At 56.4% G+C, this 16,829-nt stretch overlaps 1 protein-coding gene across 11 annotated transcripts; it reads left to right on the top strand.

Annotated features, from left to right (window-relative positions):
- The first annotated feature begins 1,595 nt into the window (after positions 1-1,595).
- ZNF467 (zinc finger protein 467) lies at positions 1,596-11,158 on the top strand. 11 transcript variants are annotated; one of them, XM_063642327.1, is made up of 7 exons: positions 2,189-2,239; positions 3,984-4,049; positions 4,290-4,365; positions 4,809-4,925; positions 6,157-6,267; positions 9,102-10,513; positions 10,663-11,158. In XM_063642327.1, exons 3-7 carry the CDS (start codon positions 4,332-4,334, stop codon positions 10,996-10,998), a joined length of 2,010 nt encoding a protein of 669 aa, XP_063498397.1. In that variant the 5' UTR covers positions 2,189-2,239; positions 3,984-4,049; positions 4,290-4,331; the 3' UTR covers positions 10,999-11,158. The 11 variants fall into 11 exon arrangements, with proteins under 11 accessions (XP_063498400.1, XP_063498396.1, XP_063498397.1 ...); XM_063642325.1 differs by lacking the exons at positions 2,189-2,239; positions 3,984-4,049 and adding exons at positions 2,623-2,641; positions 3,872-3,983; XM_063642326.1 differs by lacking the exon at positions 3,984-4,049 and having other exon boundaries at positions 2,111-2,239.
- Positions 11,159-16,829: the final 5,671 nt, after the last annotated feature.

The raw sequence follows: 16,829 nt of genomic DNA, 5'->3' as shown, positions 1-16,829 counted from the left end.
CCTGCCTCCCGCCCCTCTCTTGCCTAAACTCAGGAGTGGGGGGCAGTGAGCGGGAGCGCTTCCAGGGTAGCTGGGGTCCCTGAGTGTGTGGAGATGGGTGAGCAACATGAACCCTTTTCTCCAGGGTCCAGTTTCTTGCTGGGGATGATTATGTGTGGCTGGTTGGGCCCACCCTGTCTCCTTCTTCGAGGGTCTCCTAGAGTCTCTGGGGTCTAGAACTGGGGAGCCTAGGCTGAGGAATGAGAGGACCCTCTGGAAAGAGTGGGTGGGGAAACCAGCTCCCCCAGCCCTGGGACAGAGCTAAGCCGGATGAAATAATCCGAGAGTCCGGCTGGGAGGGGCAGTGACAGGCTCCACAGGGGAATCCGGGGTCCATCCTGGTCCCAGCAGAGCTCCGAGCACACCCGGACACCAGGGCTGGAATGCAGCCTGGCTCCGATTCCACGCCCCTCGGTCTCCTAAACCTGATATCCCTCCGAGTATCCTGTAGAGTCATTCCACCTAGGGGAGGAAGGGGGCTGCTGTTAACCAGAGCTGGGCCAAACTGTCCTTCTCCTGGGTTCACCATTGGTCCCAGGGCCAAAAAAGGGCCCAGAGTGAGTCTCTCAGGGGGTCACGGATGGCTGGGATCAACTCCCACTCTGGAGTCCTCAGAAAGAGCCACATGCACACCCAGACACCCCCTTTCCTGTTTTACACACATGCACACTCTCACTGTCTCACAACACTGGCACAGGTGCTCGGCCACACCCCAGCATGCACAGTGACACATGCTACTCCAGGGGCTCCCTTCATCCTGGAGGCAGGGGAGCCTTCACAGCTGAGCCCGAGGGATGGGCGCTCTTCCAGGCACTCATCCTTGTGGTGGGCTGTGGTAGCAGGAGCTCAAGGGCCATTCACACCCTCCCCTTCCCAGCCTCATTCTCAGCTCTGGATTCAGACCGGGGTTTATCAGGCAGCACTGGGATTGGGAAGAGACCCGAGTTGCAGTCACCCTTTCCCGTGAAGGGGCAGAAGGGAGGAAGCTGGAACCCGGGGGTTTGGAGAAAGTTCATGGAGAGGAGACCGGGAACTAACAGTCCAGACTTCAGCATCTCCGGAGCTTTCAGGAGTGGGCGCAGCGGGAACGAGGCCGAGGAGAAACCTCGTAACCTGGGCAGGGAGGGCGACTGGAGTCCCCTGAAGCTGGGGCTGAGGGCTGCCCTCCACATCTAACTCCAGGTGGTGTCTGGGCCAGCAGGCCCCCCAGCAGTTGTTTCCCGCCCATAGAGCCCTCCCCTCTCTGCAGCCCCCTCCCAGTATCTCCGCCCAGCCCCGTCCCAGCCTTGTCCCCTGGAGCTCCCGACCCGGCCCGGCCTTCTCCCAGGGGACCTGGCTCAAAGTCCTCTCCCCAGTTTCTACTTCGAAGGACCCGTTCTCCCAGGCACGAGGGCCCAGCCCTCTCTCCCGCCTGCCCCCACGGCTCCCGCGGCTGGTTTCGAATCGGGTCCTCGGGACTCCAGGCGAGGGGCTGCGGGTCTGGCTGGATCCGGGTGGAGAACGGGGGCGGGGCCAGAGTTTCCCAGACCGACACCCCGGGCCGTCCTCCCGCGGGAGCGCGGCGCTGCACACCCGGCTGCCACCGGCGACTTAGAGACGGCAGCGCACGACTCGCTGGCTCCCCCCCGACACGCCCCCTCCTCGTTCCCCCAACTCCTCCTCGCCCCCCCCCCACCCGTTCGCGCTCCACCTTTCCCCGGCTCCTCCCTCCGCGGCCGCGAGCACCCTCCCTTGGCACCCTTCCCCGCAGCCCGAGTGCCCTTCCTCCCCAGCCTCCTCGCCCTCCTCCACCCCCTCTCCCATCACCCTCCCCTCCCCTCCCCCGTCCTGCGCTCCCACTTCCAGCACCTACTCCGGGCTCGGAGCCTTAGGACCATCACCTGCCCACCTAAGCCCGCGGTGCTCCCTCCCGGGACCCCACTCCTGAAACCCCTGCCCCTGCCTCCCCCAGCCCGGTGCGCCGGGGCTCTCCCCCTGCTCCCTTGGTCCCTCCTCCCTTGCAGGCGCCGTTTCCCGGCTTCAGCTCCCCGCGCGTCTATCCCTCTCCTCCCCGCGAAGTTTCGGGGCTGTCAGTCTGTCAGTCTTCGGGCCGTCAGCACCCGAGCTGCAGGCAGCGAGCGCCATTGTGAGCAGAGCCGGCGGGGCAGGAGGTCCGGGCGCCTGGGTCCCCTCGGCGCGGGCGGAGCGGCCGGCCAGCCAGGTAAGGGCCGGGGAAGCTCCGCTGCAGGCGGCCCCGCCCGTGGCTCCCTCAGCGCCGCGGTTGGGTCACGGCCGGCTCCGCGCAGGTGACAGCCCGGGGGGTAGGGGCGCGGACGGCGGGCGTGGGGGAGGGGCGCGGGTCAGGGGAGGTCGGGGGCTGGGGGGAAGGGAGAGCAAGGCCGGCGCGGGCAGGGTGAGGGCTGTGGGGTAGAGGAGACCGGGGGGGCTGGAGGGAAGGGCGGGGGCTGGGAGGGGTCGGGCGGGAGGCAGGTGGGAAGGGGGCCGGCGGGCCCCGAGGGGAGGGGAGAGGGAGTGTGGGAGGGGGCCGAGGGGGAAGGGGAGGAAGAAGCGGGCGCTAGGGACCGGGCCGCTCGGGAGGGGCGGGAGAGGAGGGCGCTGACAGGTGAGCCCCGGAGCTGGGGAGGAGGCCGGGACCTGGAGTGAAGTCGGCGATCGGAGCTGCTTGGGAGGGCGGCGGGGCAGGGAGGTGGAGCTGAGGGTCCCGTCGGGAGGAAAACTTGGGAGGGGTGAGAAGTCCGAGGGGAGCAGAAATAGGGAGGGGGCGCCGCCGCGGAGGAGAGAGGCGCGGAGGGGTGTTCGGAGGGGAGGCGGGGTGGGAAGGGCAGGGCCCGCGGGAAGGTCCCGAGCGAGCGGGTCAACCCTAGACCCCCAGGTTTGGGGGCCGGAGGACCCGGGAGCTGGGAAGCGGCCTGGGAGGGGGGAGGGGAAGAGCGGTTCTGGGGACTGGGGACGGGGAGGGAAGCGAAGCTGGAGCCTGCTGGGGAGACAGAGGGGGAAGGGAGGCGGGGGCCTCGGAGGGGAAGGAGAGCTGCAGAAGGGAGGGAGGGAGAGGGAGGGCGGTGGGGAGACGTGGGGGAGGGCTGGAAAGGGGGAGGGAAGGGAACTGAGGTGAGGCGAGGAAAGGAGAAGGAAGGGAAACCGGGGTGGGGGAGGAGAGGAGGGAGGGGAGAGGAGAACTGGGTTGGGGAAAAGAGCTGAGAGGAGGAGGGCGGGTGTTGGGGAGGAAGGAAAAGAGGAGGGGGAAAGGAAGGGAGAGGGTGTGCAGCCGGGGAGGGAGATGGAGCGGGGGAGAACCGGGAGGGCAGGGAAAGGCAGCCTGGAGTCTGAGAGGGGGAGGGGAGCGCTGCCGCCGAGGCGGCGCGGAACGGAGGGTCAGGGGAGGCGGTGGCAGGGGAGGGCCGACCCGGAGGGGGCCTCGAGAGGTTGGCCCTGCCGGGCGCCGGCGGGCGGAGCCTGAGGGGCGGGGACGGGGGCGGAGCCGAGGCGCCGGCCCGATTCGCAGGGGAGAGAGGGCGGAAGGCAGAGGGAGCGGGAGGGGCGGGGCAGAGGGAGCGGGAGGGGCGGGGCAGAGGGAAGGCTGCCAGGGAGGTGGGGGAGGGGAGTCTGCTGGGGGAGGGGCGGGGGAGCCGCGGAAGGCGGAGCAGGGAAGGGGCAGCAGGGGCGGTTTCCGGGCCTTGGGCAGCCCCGCACGGGTGAGAGGTGGTTTTGTGGTAGGGGTTTAGGGAGAGGCGGTCATTTTCTACCTACAAGAGGATCCTCTCGAAGACCTCCCCAAGCAGTACCCCTAAAGTGACACTCACTCCCGCCCCCGGGCTGGCTCCTATTTCACCAGCTCGGGCAGTGACAGCTGGAGGGCCTAGGAGATGAAGTTTCCCACTCCCCACCCTGGGCTCCCACCCTCAAGCCTCTCCCCAGAGAATCGAATCTTTCCTGTACTTTGCCAGGCAAGGACACTGGGGCGTGGAGTTGCGGTGCTGATGGGCCGGGATTGGCGGTGAGAGACCTGCTAGGTGAGGGGGTGGCGCGGCTGGTTTCCAGAGCTGACAGAAATCATTTCAAGGCCTTCTTGGGCCACCTTCAAAGATCTCTTGGCTTTCTGAAACCCAGTTTCCCTAATTTCCCCCAGCTGTACCTGGGGATGTCACCTTTGGAGCTCCTGGAAGAGCCCATAGGGAGAGGTTGGGCAGAGCCAGGGCCCAGGTGGAAGCTGGCTTGGGAAAAATCTGAACAAGGCTGTCTTTTCTCCGTAGGGTCTGTGGCCTGATCCCCAGGAGGAGCTACTCTGGGTTACCATGAGAGAGACCTTGGAGGCCCTCAGCTCCCTGGGTGAGCTGGCAGAAATGAAGGGACTTGGGGAAAAGCTTAGGAGGATTCAGGGGCATCTACAACTCAGACAGCAGAGCCACCCTCAGGAGGCTGCAACCCTGAGGCCCCAGGGGCCTGTAGGTCAGCCTCCTTTTCTGTAGCATGGGGTGTCTGAATGCCTGGCACATGGTGGAGGCTGCGCTCTAGACCATATGCGCACTTGAGCACTCACAGAGCAGAGTCATATTTCCATCTATGCTATCTCTTCCTTCTGTCCTTTCTGACTCAACTCAAAGGGACTGAGGTTGGTACCTGTCCATGTCCATGCTGGGGAGAGACCCTGTCCTTCCTGAGCGGGTTGGGAAAAGTCTCTTGGGCGGGCTGGGAAGGGGAACAGCCCCCGCCTCTGGTTACCTGTTCTGTACTGGATGCTTTACTTGGACCCATCCTTCTGCCTCTAACAGGATTCTCTGTGGGACAGGCAGAGATGGCCCCCCAAAGTGAGCCCAGGGAAGGATCCCATAATGCCCAGGAGCAGATGCCCTCTTCTAGGGAAGACAGAGCACTGGGGGTGTGCTCAGGTAGGTAATAGGAACCATGGAGAGGCCCAGGGAGGAGTCCCCCTGCTTTCCTCCTGCCCTCCCTGCCTCCCTCCCTTCTTCCCTCCCCCTCCTTCCCTTCCTTCTTTCCTTCCTTCCTTCTTTCCTTCCATTCATCAAACATTTATTGAGCACCTATTATGTGTGGGATGCTATTCTAAACATTTGGAATACCTCAGTGACCAAATAGTCAAAGATCCCTACCTTCAAGAGCTTAATCCTAATGAGTGCAGAGAGTCAGCAAACAATAAATAAGGAAATTTATAAACTATGTTCGAAGGTGATAAGAGCTCTGGGGGAGGATAATGTCCAGTGAAGTGGGTTGAAGGGGGCCGAGACTGCTGCAGGTGGGGGTGGGTGGGGCATGTTACAGGATTAAATAGGGTGATGAGACTGGGTTTCTTTGGGAAGGTAAGATTTGTGCAAGATTTGAAGGGGCTGGGGGAAGCCGGGCATGGTGGTTCATGCCTGTATTCTCAGCCCTTTGGGAGGCCACGGTAGAAGGATTGCTTGAGCCCCGTTCGAGACCAGCCTAGGCAACATGGCAAGACCCTGTCTCCACAAAAAATTAAAAGTTAGCTGGATGTGGTGGCTCATGCCTGTGTTCCCAGCTACTTGGGAGACTGGGGCAGGAGGATCCCTTAAGCCCAGGCTGCAGTGAGGTACGAAAGTGCCACTGCACTCCAGCCTGGGTGACAGAGAGGACCTTTCTCTAAAAAAAGAAAAGAGGTGAAGGCGGCAGCTCAGCAGATTTGGGAAAAGTGCTTCAGGCAGGAGTACAGCCAGAACAGAGCACTAAGGCAAGAATGTGCCCGGCTTTTGACATCCTGATTCTCCCCAGTGATTTGCTTGGAACCAGGGTCCATCTGGGGGCTGGGAAGGCCCCAGCCCTTCTCCTGGGGCGTCAGGTCAGGGGACTTCCTTGCTTCCACTGTCTTACATACACATATTCCAGAAACTCCTCACAGTGGTGGCTCTTGTAACCTTGTAGTCCATCTCATACATACCCTTAGCAGCCGCCCTGCTTGAAGGAGTCTGAGGCAGCCCCAGGGAAGCTGGGAACTCAGCCCCTTAATTCAGGTAGGATGTGGGAGGAACCCTGTGGGCCCTGCTGGAGCCAGGGTTTCAAATGCTCCTGCTTCCCAGCACCAGTGGGGCCCTTTGACCATCTGTGATGTCTCCAGAGTCCTTGAGGTATCCTATTCTCTGCCAGGGCACGAGGCCCCTACACTGGAAGAAGGTGCCCACACAGAACAAGCCGAGGCTCCCTGCAGAGGCCAGGCATGCACAGCACAGAAGGCTCAGCCTGTGGGCGCCTGCTCAGGTAAGTCTTCCCATCACTTCATCCCACCATGGGCTCAGGCCAAGGGAACGGGGCCCAGGAAGATCCGGAGCTGCTGTCTCATGAGGCAGGTAATCCCCCAAGACAGGCAGTCCAGGCCCTTCCAACTCAAGTTGAGTTCAGGCCCTGGCACCTTTCTGCTGTGGAGCTTCAGTGCCGAATAGGAATTTCACATCTGTAGATGGCAGGAGTCAGAGAGGCTGGTCACCAAAGAGAAACACAGCCTCCCCTCAAATGCCTTCTAGAAATGCTACCTCCCCCTCTTTATTTCCCCCAGTGTAAGTCTAATTACCGTTGCCATGAAGATACATGGCTTTGATCAACATTTTCACTGCCTCTCCCCTGACATGCCGCCTTCCCCAGCTTCCACTGATCGTGAAGGTACCCAGATGCCCCACATCTGCTGTATTCAACTCATCTCCTCATATCCAGGGTGATCAGACTGCTCATTCTCTCTCAACAATCCCACCATGACTTCCTTCCACTACCACCTTTTTTTGCCTGAGGGATATCATTTATTCAGCAAGGATTTATTGAGTGCCTACTCCATACAGGCTGTGTTAAGTACAGTGGAAAGAGATGAACTATAGAGTTATTTGGACCTGGTTTGAATCTTTGTTCTGCATTTACTAGCTAAGTGCCCTTGGATAGGCACCTTGCCTCCAGGAGCTTCGGTTTGTGAAGGTTTGTGACAGTGTGTGTACAACACTTCGTCTACAGTTGGTCCTCGATAAGTGGCAGCAGTCCCCGTTTTTATCAGACACATAAAGACACCTTTCTTATTAGACACGAAAGAAATGGAACACAAAATGTCCATACCTCAGAAGATAAAATCTGGTTGAGATGACCTTAATATGAGCTAGAACAAAGAATTAAAAGAACAGTATAAAGGCAAGTCACAAATAAGCACAAAAGTGTTAACAGTAAGTGCTATAGGAGTTTATGCCAAAAGATCCGCATGCATTGGGAATTTGTCAAAAAACATTAATTTGTGCTGCATTTTAAGAAAGGTGTAGACTTCAGTTCTGAAAGGGGTGGGGTGGAGGATGGGAAGACGTTCTAGGCTGAGAAGATCTTGAAGCAAGAAAGGGGAGGAGAGCAGCCTGGCTGAAGTGGAAGGTCCATGCCTGGGAGAAAGAAAGTTGGACTAGGGTGGGGTGAGCCTCAGATGCAGCTAGAACCTGTTTTATCTTCAAATAATAGGGTGCTGGGCTGGGCACTGTGGCTCATGCCTGTAATCTCAGCGACTCGGGAAGCTGGGGTGGGAGAACTGCTTGAGGCCAGGATTTCAAGACCAGCCTGGGCAACACAGCGAGACCCCATCTCTGAAAAAATAAGAAATATTAGCTGGGCATGGTGGCGCACACCCATAGTCACAGCTGCTTGGGAGGCTGAGGTAAGAGGATCACTTGAGCCCAGGTGTTTGAGTCTGCAATGAGTCATTATCATCCCATTGCACTCCAGCCTGGGAGACAGAGCAAGACTCTGACTCAATTAAAAATAAATAAATAGGAGCTATTGATGGTTCTTGAATAGAAAAGTAAAGAGTGCCACAATGAAGGTGAAAGCAGTATCACAGTATGATAAGTAGACAGGGGTCTGGAGTCAATGAACTGATAGAAAAAACTGGGAGTACCTCTGATTGTGGAAGTCCACATGTGATGGAATCAAGCCTCAGGCCAGACAGGAACCCAAATTATCTGGTTAAATGATTTACAAATGAGAATCACTGGGAGCTTTAAAGATGAGAACACATTCGTAGGCCTTGCCCCCATTTGTGCATTTTCTCAAAGTTCCCCAGGAGCTGATGATGCAGCACAGGCGTAGGAGCTTTAAACTAGTCCAACTGTTACACAAAGGGCAAACTTTCTTAGCGGACTAAGAAACGTAACTCAAAGAGGTTAAGTGACTGAACCAAAGTCACACTCCCAGTTAGTGACAGAGGAGAACCTAAGTTGGACCCTCCTGTCTGGACCCCGGGCTCCTTCCTCTTGGCTGGACCATTGCAGCACCCGACAGGGGCAACACTCCAGCGGAAGCCCCTGCAACCTGCCCTTAGGCTGAGGCTCCTCCAGAGGGCCCTCCCTGTTTCTCCAGTGCCAATGCTCACTAGTTCCCCAGACCCTGTAAACTCCTTCGTGGTCTTCCTAAATGGGACTTCCCCTCAGGCTGTCCAGCAGGAAAGAAGGGAGTAGCAGGAATACGAGGGCACCCTGGTTCCGTGGCCACTAGAGGTAAGGTGGGCTGGGGGCGGGGGTTAGAGAGCAAGGGAAGCAGCCCAGGTGAGATGTCAAAGATCAAGTTTTCAAGGCCACCAGGGAAGGAGGCTCTAGTCCTAAGGTTAAAGTCAGGGCTCAGTTTGGGAAGCTCAGGTGTGTGGCGAGAAAGCTGCTGAGCCGCGGCCAGTTTGCAGTACCAAGGAGAGCTGCTGGACCAGAGATGGAGACTGGGGTCCCAGAAAGGCACTGCTGGAGCAGGAAGATCTGGGCCAGCCACCAAAGGGATGTGAGCCTGGAGCAAAGCAGGAGGACTGAAGCTTGGGCAACCTTCCTCTTTAGGGGTGCCGGAGGGCTCCTGGGCACATCCAGGCCGGGGAAGAAGCCGCCGAGAGGGGTGTGGTGTTCACACGCATTACAGGCTTCCGAGAGTGCAGGAGGAGGCCTGAGAAGAGCTGCGGATTTGGTCACTCCCAGGAAGCGTTAGGTAGAGTGCAGAGCATAGCCAGACAGCAGGGCTCCAGGAAGTGGAGATCCTGTGGTTAAATAAACGTTGCCGCACGTGGAGCTCAATAGACAATTCTTGTTTTGACTTTCCAGGAGAGGAGTGGATGATTCGGAAGGTAAAGGTGGAGGACGAAGATCAGGAGGCAGAAGAGGAGGTCGAATGGCCCCAGCATCTATCGTTACTTCCCAGTCCCTTTCCCGCGCCTGACCTGGGGCATCTGGCTGCCGCTTACAAACTGGAGCCAGGGGCCCCGGGGGCACTGAGTGGGCTCGCGCTGTCTGGGTGGGGTCCGATGCCCGAGAAGCCCTACGGCTGCGGGGAGTGTGAGCGGCGCTTCCGGGACCAGCTGACCTTGCGACTGCACCAGCGGCTGCACCGGGGCGAGGGCCCCTGCGCCTGCCCGGACTGCGGCCGCAGCTTCACGCAGCGCGCCCACATGCTGCTGCATCAGCGCAGTCACCGCGGCGAGCGGCCTTTCCCGTGCTCCGAGTGCGACAAACGCTTCAGCAAGAAGGCCCATCTGACCCGCCACCTGCGCACGCACACGGGCGAGCGGCCCTACCCGTGCGCGGAGTGCGGCAAGCGCTTCAGCCAGAAGATCCACCTCGGCTCGCACCAAAAGACCCACACCGGCGAGCGGCCCTTCCCCTGCACAGAATGCGAGAAGCGCTTTCGTAAGAAGACGCACTTGATTCGGCACCAGCGCATCCATACGGGCGAGAGGCCTTACCAGTGCGCACAGTGCGCACGCAGCTTCACGCACAAGCAGCACTTGGTGCGGCACCAAAGGGTGCATCAGGCGGCCGGCCCGGCCAGGCCCTCTCCCGACTCGTCCGCTTCTCCTCATTCCACTGCCCCGTCCCCGACCCCATCCCCTCCTGGGCCAAAGCCTTTCGCCTGCTCCGACTGCGGCTTGAGCTTCGGCTGGAAAAAGAACCTCGCCACGCACCAGTGTCTGCACCGCAGCGAGGGTCGCCCCTTTGGGTGCAATGACTGCGCACTGGGCGCCACCGTGGATGCACCCGCCGCCGAGCCCCTGGCCAGCGCGCCTGGCGGACCGGGCTGCGGCCCAGGGTCCGATCCTGTGGCGCCCCAGCGCGCCCCCTCGGGCGAGCGGTCCTTCTTCTGCCCGGACTGCGGGCGCGGCTTCGCGCATGGGCAGCACCTGGCGCGGCACCGGCGCGTGCACACGGGTGAACGGCCCTTCGCCTGCACCCAGTGTGACCGCCGCTTCGGCTCGCGGCCCAATCTGGTCGCCCACTCCAGGGCCCACAGCGGCGCCAGGCCTTTCGCCTGCGCTCAGTGCGGCCGCCGCTTCAGCCGCAAGTCGCACCTGGGCCGCCACCAGGCGGTGCACACTGGCAGCCGCCCCCACGCCTGCGCCGTCTGCGCCCGCAGCTTCAGCTCCAAAACCAACCTAGTCCGCCACCAGGCTATCCACACAGGCTCCCGCCCCTTCTCCTGCCCGCAGTGCGGAAAGAGCTTCAGCCGCAAGACCCACCTGGTGCGGCACCAGCTCATTCACGGCGAAGCCGCCCACGCGGCCCCGGACGCCGCCCTTGCGGCCCCAGCCTGGTCCACTTCCCCCGAGGTGGCGCCGCCCCCGCTCTTCTTCTGAGCCTAGTTCTCACCAGGACCCTTTCTTGCCCACAGTTTCGAGAGGCCTGTGCCATGAGACCGCCTGGGGTGAGCACCGTGGTCTGGGCTGCTGCCGGAAGGTTTGGCCGCCGCGGGACTCCTGTTTCCTTCCCACAGTGTCTGCGTCCGCACAGCATACCCAGCTCGGACCTCCTAGGACAGAGACTCAGCGAACCCTTGCTGGGAACCGTTGAGCTGAAGTTCTTGGAAGGCTCCCACCCAGGTGCCCCGTTGGAAAGCAGATATTTCCTGGACCCAGCGCGGCCTCAACCAGGGCGGGAAAGAGTGGTTATTTATGTACTTAAAGTTTCATTAAAATTAAAATCAGAAAGTTCTGGGGCTGTTAAATGAGTTGGGGGAGGGAACCCCTGACTCTTCGTAGCCACTGTCCCACCTCCATCCACACATAGACCACCCCCTTCCACTTCCCCTTCTGTCCTGGGTGAGTTACATTTAGCCAGCTGCGGTTAATTGGTTCTCCCAAATAAAAATGTAATATTTTATTCACTAAGCCACCATCCTGGCTCCTGCTTCTAGCTCGGAAGTATAAGGAAGGAAGATTAGGGTGCATTTCTCTCACGCCACGTGTCACAGACTAGAGCTGAGGGGGGCAGGCCGTCCTTTGGCATGGGCTTGGGAGCTCTGTGTGGTCTCTGCAACTCTCCCGGGGGATTCGGAGCTTGGTGGCGTGAGGAAGGAGGTGGCACATCCACTGCAGATGAAGGTTGCTTTCACATCGCACTTGCAACAAGTCCTTTCTTAAGGCTGCTGGGTCCAGAAGTCTCTGTATTGCCCTTCTCCAGCCCAGGCAGGTATGAGAGCTAGGGCTGCCTGGCCGTGAGCGGGGAGGGTAGGATGATGGGGAGCCTATAGAGCTTTCAGTGAGTAGTCTTGGGGTTAACCCCCGTCTGCCTCTCGTGGGACTTGGAGCGCAGCATTATTCATTTCCCAGTGAGCGGGGATGAGAGGCCAGAGCAGTGGCCTGAGAGATGAAAGGGCCTTTCACACCTGTGAAGGAGTTTAGACCGTGTCCAAGAGAGGGGGAACCATGGTAAGGTTAGGCGGGGCAGGAACAGGGCCATGCTTACATTCCTGCATTTTGGAAAGATGTTTGGCCAGACAACTCAGGAGCGAGACTGGAGGCCTGCGCATCAGTTGTCCTGGTGACAGGTTGTGGTGACCTGGGACCATGGTTGTGTCAGAGGAGACAGAGAAGTGATGGATCCAAGAGACACTTAATAGGCAGAGGACACAGGACCTGTTGACTAGTGTGGGTGGGGGAATCAATGAGCTCGGCCCGATTTCTGCTTGACACTGACTGGATGACAGTGGCATACTCCCAGAAGGGAAATGCGGTGTGGGGGGCAGCTTCGTGCTGGGGGAGCAGTCCTGGGTCTGCTGAGTGGTGAGCAGTGCGTGCCCAGCAGGAAGGAGGCTGTGTGGGTGGAGAGCTCAGGAGAGGGCCAGGCTGCCGACATAGAGCTGAGAACTATCCGCATGTGCTTCTGAAGCTATGGGGGAGTGGATGATCTTCCCAAAGAACTGAGTGTGGAGTGAGAAATTGGGGGCCTGGGACAGAAGCCTCTGGGACACTAACATTAGGGGATGGCACCGAGAGAGGCCTGTAAACAAGATTGGAGAGTGGAGGTGCAAGGACTGGACAGGAAAGCCCCAGATGGAGGTGATAGAGAAGCCAAGGAAAGACGCGCTTCAGGGAGGAGGAGGCAGCTGGAGGCTAGAGAGAGGTCACCTAGGCGAAGAGCTTCCAAACCCTTTGGATTTCACTGCAAGGCAAATCCAGTCTTGGTGAGAGCAGCATCAGGAGCAGCTGGGTCAGAATTCAGATCACAATGGTGAACTACAAAAGCAAAATCCCAGAGAAGGTAGGAGACAATGAGACCCGGACAGAGGTGAGGGAGGGGCGTTGGCTGGGAAGCCTGTCAGAGGAGGCATGAATGCAGGTGTGTTTATAAGTTTCGTGGCCAAGAATGAGTCAGTCACTCCAGGTTATTTTAAATATCTTGAAATGTCACATAAAAATCTGGACTTCCAGTTTCTGTTGTGCAAAAAGCAAAAGGTTTGGCAACTGGTGGCTGGAGCTGAGTGGAAGTTGTCCTCTTTGGACTAAGGGATCGGAGTCCTCAGCACTCCCCCTCATCTTAAAGCCCAACTGGGCTTCTCCAAGCTTCCCTACTCAGCCTCTTAGGCACAGAGCTTGTGATTCCAGCTAAAAAAAAAAAGTCATTTCACAGACTTTTAAAATCAAACACATAAAAACAATGTTTGTGTTGGTTAGACCAATGTTTTCCTTTCTTGAAACATTCTGGAATTCTCGTGTAAGAACAGCTTTTAGATCTTACAGCATATTTGGTAAGGCCTACCATGTGCCAGACGTTTTCAGGATTTCACATTATTTTAAAGATTCTCTACAAGGCGAGCATATCTTTGTCCTTATTTTTTAGCTTGTTTGCAAATAGTCAAAATTTGTTTAGCATCCAGTCTGGCAATAGCCATCTCAGAAGACGTCTGCTCAACAAATGCACCGTGACTGTGATGGCAGACTGAGGTTTCTGAAGGCTCTTCCCAAGGAAGAGTTCCAGACTCAGAAAGTGGTGGCCATCACCACCCCTATGTCACCCCAGGTCTGAGCCACCCCAGGTACACCTACCTTGATAAGGCACCAAATTTTTGACTTTAGAACCCCATCCTGGTGTGTGAAAATGCTGAGAGAAGTAAAGCACTCATTTACTAGTTCTATGTCTAGAAGAGAAAGGTTTTATTAGTTAGCTAAAATTTATTTACTTCTCCCCAATCCTGTTCAAAAAAAGAGACTTACTGTATAATGCATATTGAGTACCCAGTATGTGCCCAGAATGTCCCCAGTATGTGCCCAGAATGTGCCAGTCCCTGTGAATAGCACAGAGATGTCTAGCACATGCCACCTGTCTGTAAGGAACCTGCAGTCTGACTGGAGATGAGACATCGATGTCCATGAAGCAGAGAATCTTAAGTGCTAGGTGGCATTCTGTGGGCTCTAAAGACCTGAGAGGACAGAGAAAGCTCTGGAGAGGAGGTGGGGCTGAACACGGAGCTGCATAGACGGGATTCGTGGATGGCCGGGGGAGAAGGAGAGAGAAGGCCCCAACTCCCGCCTTCTTACAACATATTTCTCCCTCGATTCTCTGTCCTCCCAACTCTTATCTACCCCCAGTCAGCAGCCCCTCCTCCTTCTCTAATCTCCATGGAGCCTGTGCTTCCCAATCTTTAAAACTTTTTTTATTGTGGTAAAACATAAATAACATGAAATTTACCCTTTTAACCATGTTTAAGTGCACAATTCAGTGGCTTGAGCACCCTCACAATGTTGCGTCACCATCACCACTGTCTATATCCAGGACTTTTTCATCATCCCAAACAGAAACTGTTCCCAGTCTTTTTAATGGGATGGCACATTTAGGTAAGGATAATATTAAGGTCACTGGGGAGTCCACTGGAGGCCTGTGGCGATGGCGGGGGCCGCCCCAGCCCCACTCCTGGTGGTCCTGATAGCTGAGAGAGTGACCTCCATATCCCTGGAACTCCCAACACATTGGAGAGCTCTGTTCCATGTCACAGACCCGAATTCTTGTTTCTGAGGGAGATGGGACGTATTCATTTGTCACAAGAATGACAATATCCAAGTTCCCTGGACTGTGATGGTTCATAGAGAGAAGAAACGCCATGGAGGCCTTAACCCCACCAGGCATCAACCTAGTGATGCCTCAGTCTTTTTCATGGCTTAGCCTTTATCAGAGCCCTCAGTTCTCTGTACCTTACCTCCACCCCATCTCAAAAGTTTGAGCTTTTGAGCTCAAACTATCTCATTGCTATCTCATTCCAGAATTTTCAGCAGCCGTTGACTCAGAAGATCTTTACACACTTGTGTCCAGTTAACCCTTCATCTTCCTCTCAATCCTTTCAGTGGGTTCCTATCTCCTCCCTCCACTGCTAATCTATCCCATTCTTAAAACCTCCAACTGATAGATACCTGACACCTGGATAATTTTTTTTTTTTTTGAGACGGAGTCTCACTCTGTCACCCAAACTGGAGTGGTGAGATCTCAGCTCACTGCAACTTCTGCCTCCCGGGTTCAAGCGATTCTCCTGCCTCAGCCTCCTGAATAGCTAGGATTACAGGCACGCACCACCACACTCGGCTAATTTTTGTATTTTTAGTAGAGACAAGGTTTCACCATGTTGGTCAGGCTGGCCCTGAACTCCTGACCTCATGATCCACCTGCCTTGGCCTCCCAAAATGCTGGGATTATAGGCATGAGCCACCGCGCCCGGCCAACCTGGGGAAGCTTAAATGGAAACCAGTCCACAGCCATTCTGATGAAGATCTTGCTGGAAGGAGGTGGAGAAAGACAAAGAACAAGGCTGCCCTCCCACAGGCGAGGTTAGGCACCCAAGAGGAGAGCAGAGCAGTGGTTAAAGAGGGCAGAGTTTCTCATCTGCTTAGGATTTCAAGCCTAACCCCAAGACTCAGCTCCTTAGAGCATGAGCACCAATTAACAAGTACCCAGTGCATCCAAGCGCTTAGTTCCCAAGTTGCTGCTGCCTTTTCAATTTGAGGAGCAGGGGAAATGGTCAGTAAACAGCCAGTGTGCCACATGGCCAGTGTGTTGCTTTATACTGGAAGATTCTCAGGTGCCTGGACTATTCCTCTTGTCCATGCAGGGGAAATGAAATTAATCATCAAGACTGGATTTGGCAGGGTGGAGTCAGAGCATAGTGAAGGGAGGAGACTAAAGACATATGTACTTCATTCGGGCTTTAGTGAAGCGTGCCTATCACAGGACTAGTAAGACACAAGGATCTTTTGTGCAGCCTGGCCTCCTGTATCTTCTCCCTCTCCATCTGCAGGGTCGGACAACAAGAGCTGCTAGTAGAGTGATCTGGTTATGTTCCCCAGGCTTGACTGCCTCAGGCATCCAGGGCGAGTCCAGCATTTTAATCCTCCATAAACATTGGCTGAGCTTTAAAATCTACCCAGCCTTGTGCAAACATGGTAGGAATAGAATGACAGCTCTTGCCCTCGTGGAGTTGATAGTTTAGATGTAAGGCAAGTTTAATTAAGGATCACTCATGGCGCTGGGTGCTGGGTGCTTTGGGAGACTCCAGAGAAGTAAATATCATACATGGTTCCTGACCCACACACCTAACCCTTAGCTGGGAGAGAAGTAAATATCATACATGGTTCCTGACCCACACACCTAACCCTTAGCTGGGAGAGAAGGCTGGAGTTTCACGACACGCCTAAAACTCAACCCAGGTATAGTATCCTGTTCTTCAGGGGAGGGCGTGGGCTGGAGCAGTCAGGGGGTTTCTGAGGGAGGAGGGTCCTGGTTGAGTTTTGACTGGAGCTAGGGCTGGAACAGACAAAGAGGAGGCGGAGGAACAAGAGATCAATGCAAGACAAAAGTGCAAGTAAGTGCTCAGCTATGCTGGCTGCAGGAGGTCAGCTATTTGCAATACTAAGTTAGAGGTGAGAAGGGGTCATCTTCCTTAATGTCAGTGCAGGGAAAATCCACCTCTGTGGTGTCTCCTACTCTAGTTCCTATGCCATTGAGGCACTGGATGAATAGAACTCTTCCTTCTTCCATAGCCCTTCACAGAGCCACAGCTGCATGACATCTCCGCCAGTCAGTGCTCCAAAGAAAGGGGTGGGCAATAGGAAAAGTGTTTGCCATTATTACCACTAATAATAATGGTAGCCAATATTTGTCTAATACTTGCTGTATCAGGCTCTCCAACCTGAGTTCTTCACACGCACACACACACACACACACACACATACATACACATGTCATATATATTTCCACAGTCAATCTTCATGGTAATCATTGTTACCCCCAAGTTTTTTTATATGAGGAAACTGAGGCACAGAGCAATTAAGTCATTTGAACAAGGTCATTTATTCAGTCACATATTCAACAAACATGCACTGGGGCTGGGCGCAGTGGCTCACGCTTGTAATCCCAGCACTTTGGGAGGCCAAGGCAGGCAGATCACCTGAGGTCAGGAGTTTGAGACTAGCATGGCCAACACGATGAAACCCCATCTCTACTAAAAATACACAAATTAGCCAGGCATGGTGGCAGGCGCCTGTAATCCCAGCTACTCGGGAGGCTGAAGCAGGA

The sequence above is a fragment of the Symphalangus syndactylus genome, chromosome 6 (assembly GCF_028878055.3).
Source record: "Symphalangus syndactylus isolate Jambi chromosome 6, NHGRI_mSymSyn1-v2.1_pri, whole genome shotgun sequence".
Taxonomy (NCBI): domain Eukaryota; kingdom Metazoa; phylum Chordata; class Mammalia; order Primates; family Hylobatidae; genus Symphalangus; species Symphalangus syndactylus.
This window is presented reverse-complemented; position numbering and strand designations above follow the sequence as displayed.

What these genes read in the sequence shown, in the direction of transcription:
- ZNF467 (XM_063642325.1), top strand. Translation starts at nt 3,903, where the DNA reads ATGAAGTTTCCCACTCCCCACCCTGGGCTCCCACCCTCAAGCCTCTCC. An exon ending in GGAGGCCCTCAGCTCCCTGG is followed by an intron (nt 4,366 to 4,808) that starts GTGAGCTGGCAG and finishes TGCCTCTAACAG; the next exon opens with GATTCTCTGTGGGACAGGCA. An exon ending in GCCTGTGGGCGCCTGCTCAG is followed by an intron (nt 6,268 to 9,101) that starts GTAAGTCTTCCC and finishes TTGACTTTCCAG; the next exon opens with GAGAGGAGTGGATGATTCGG.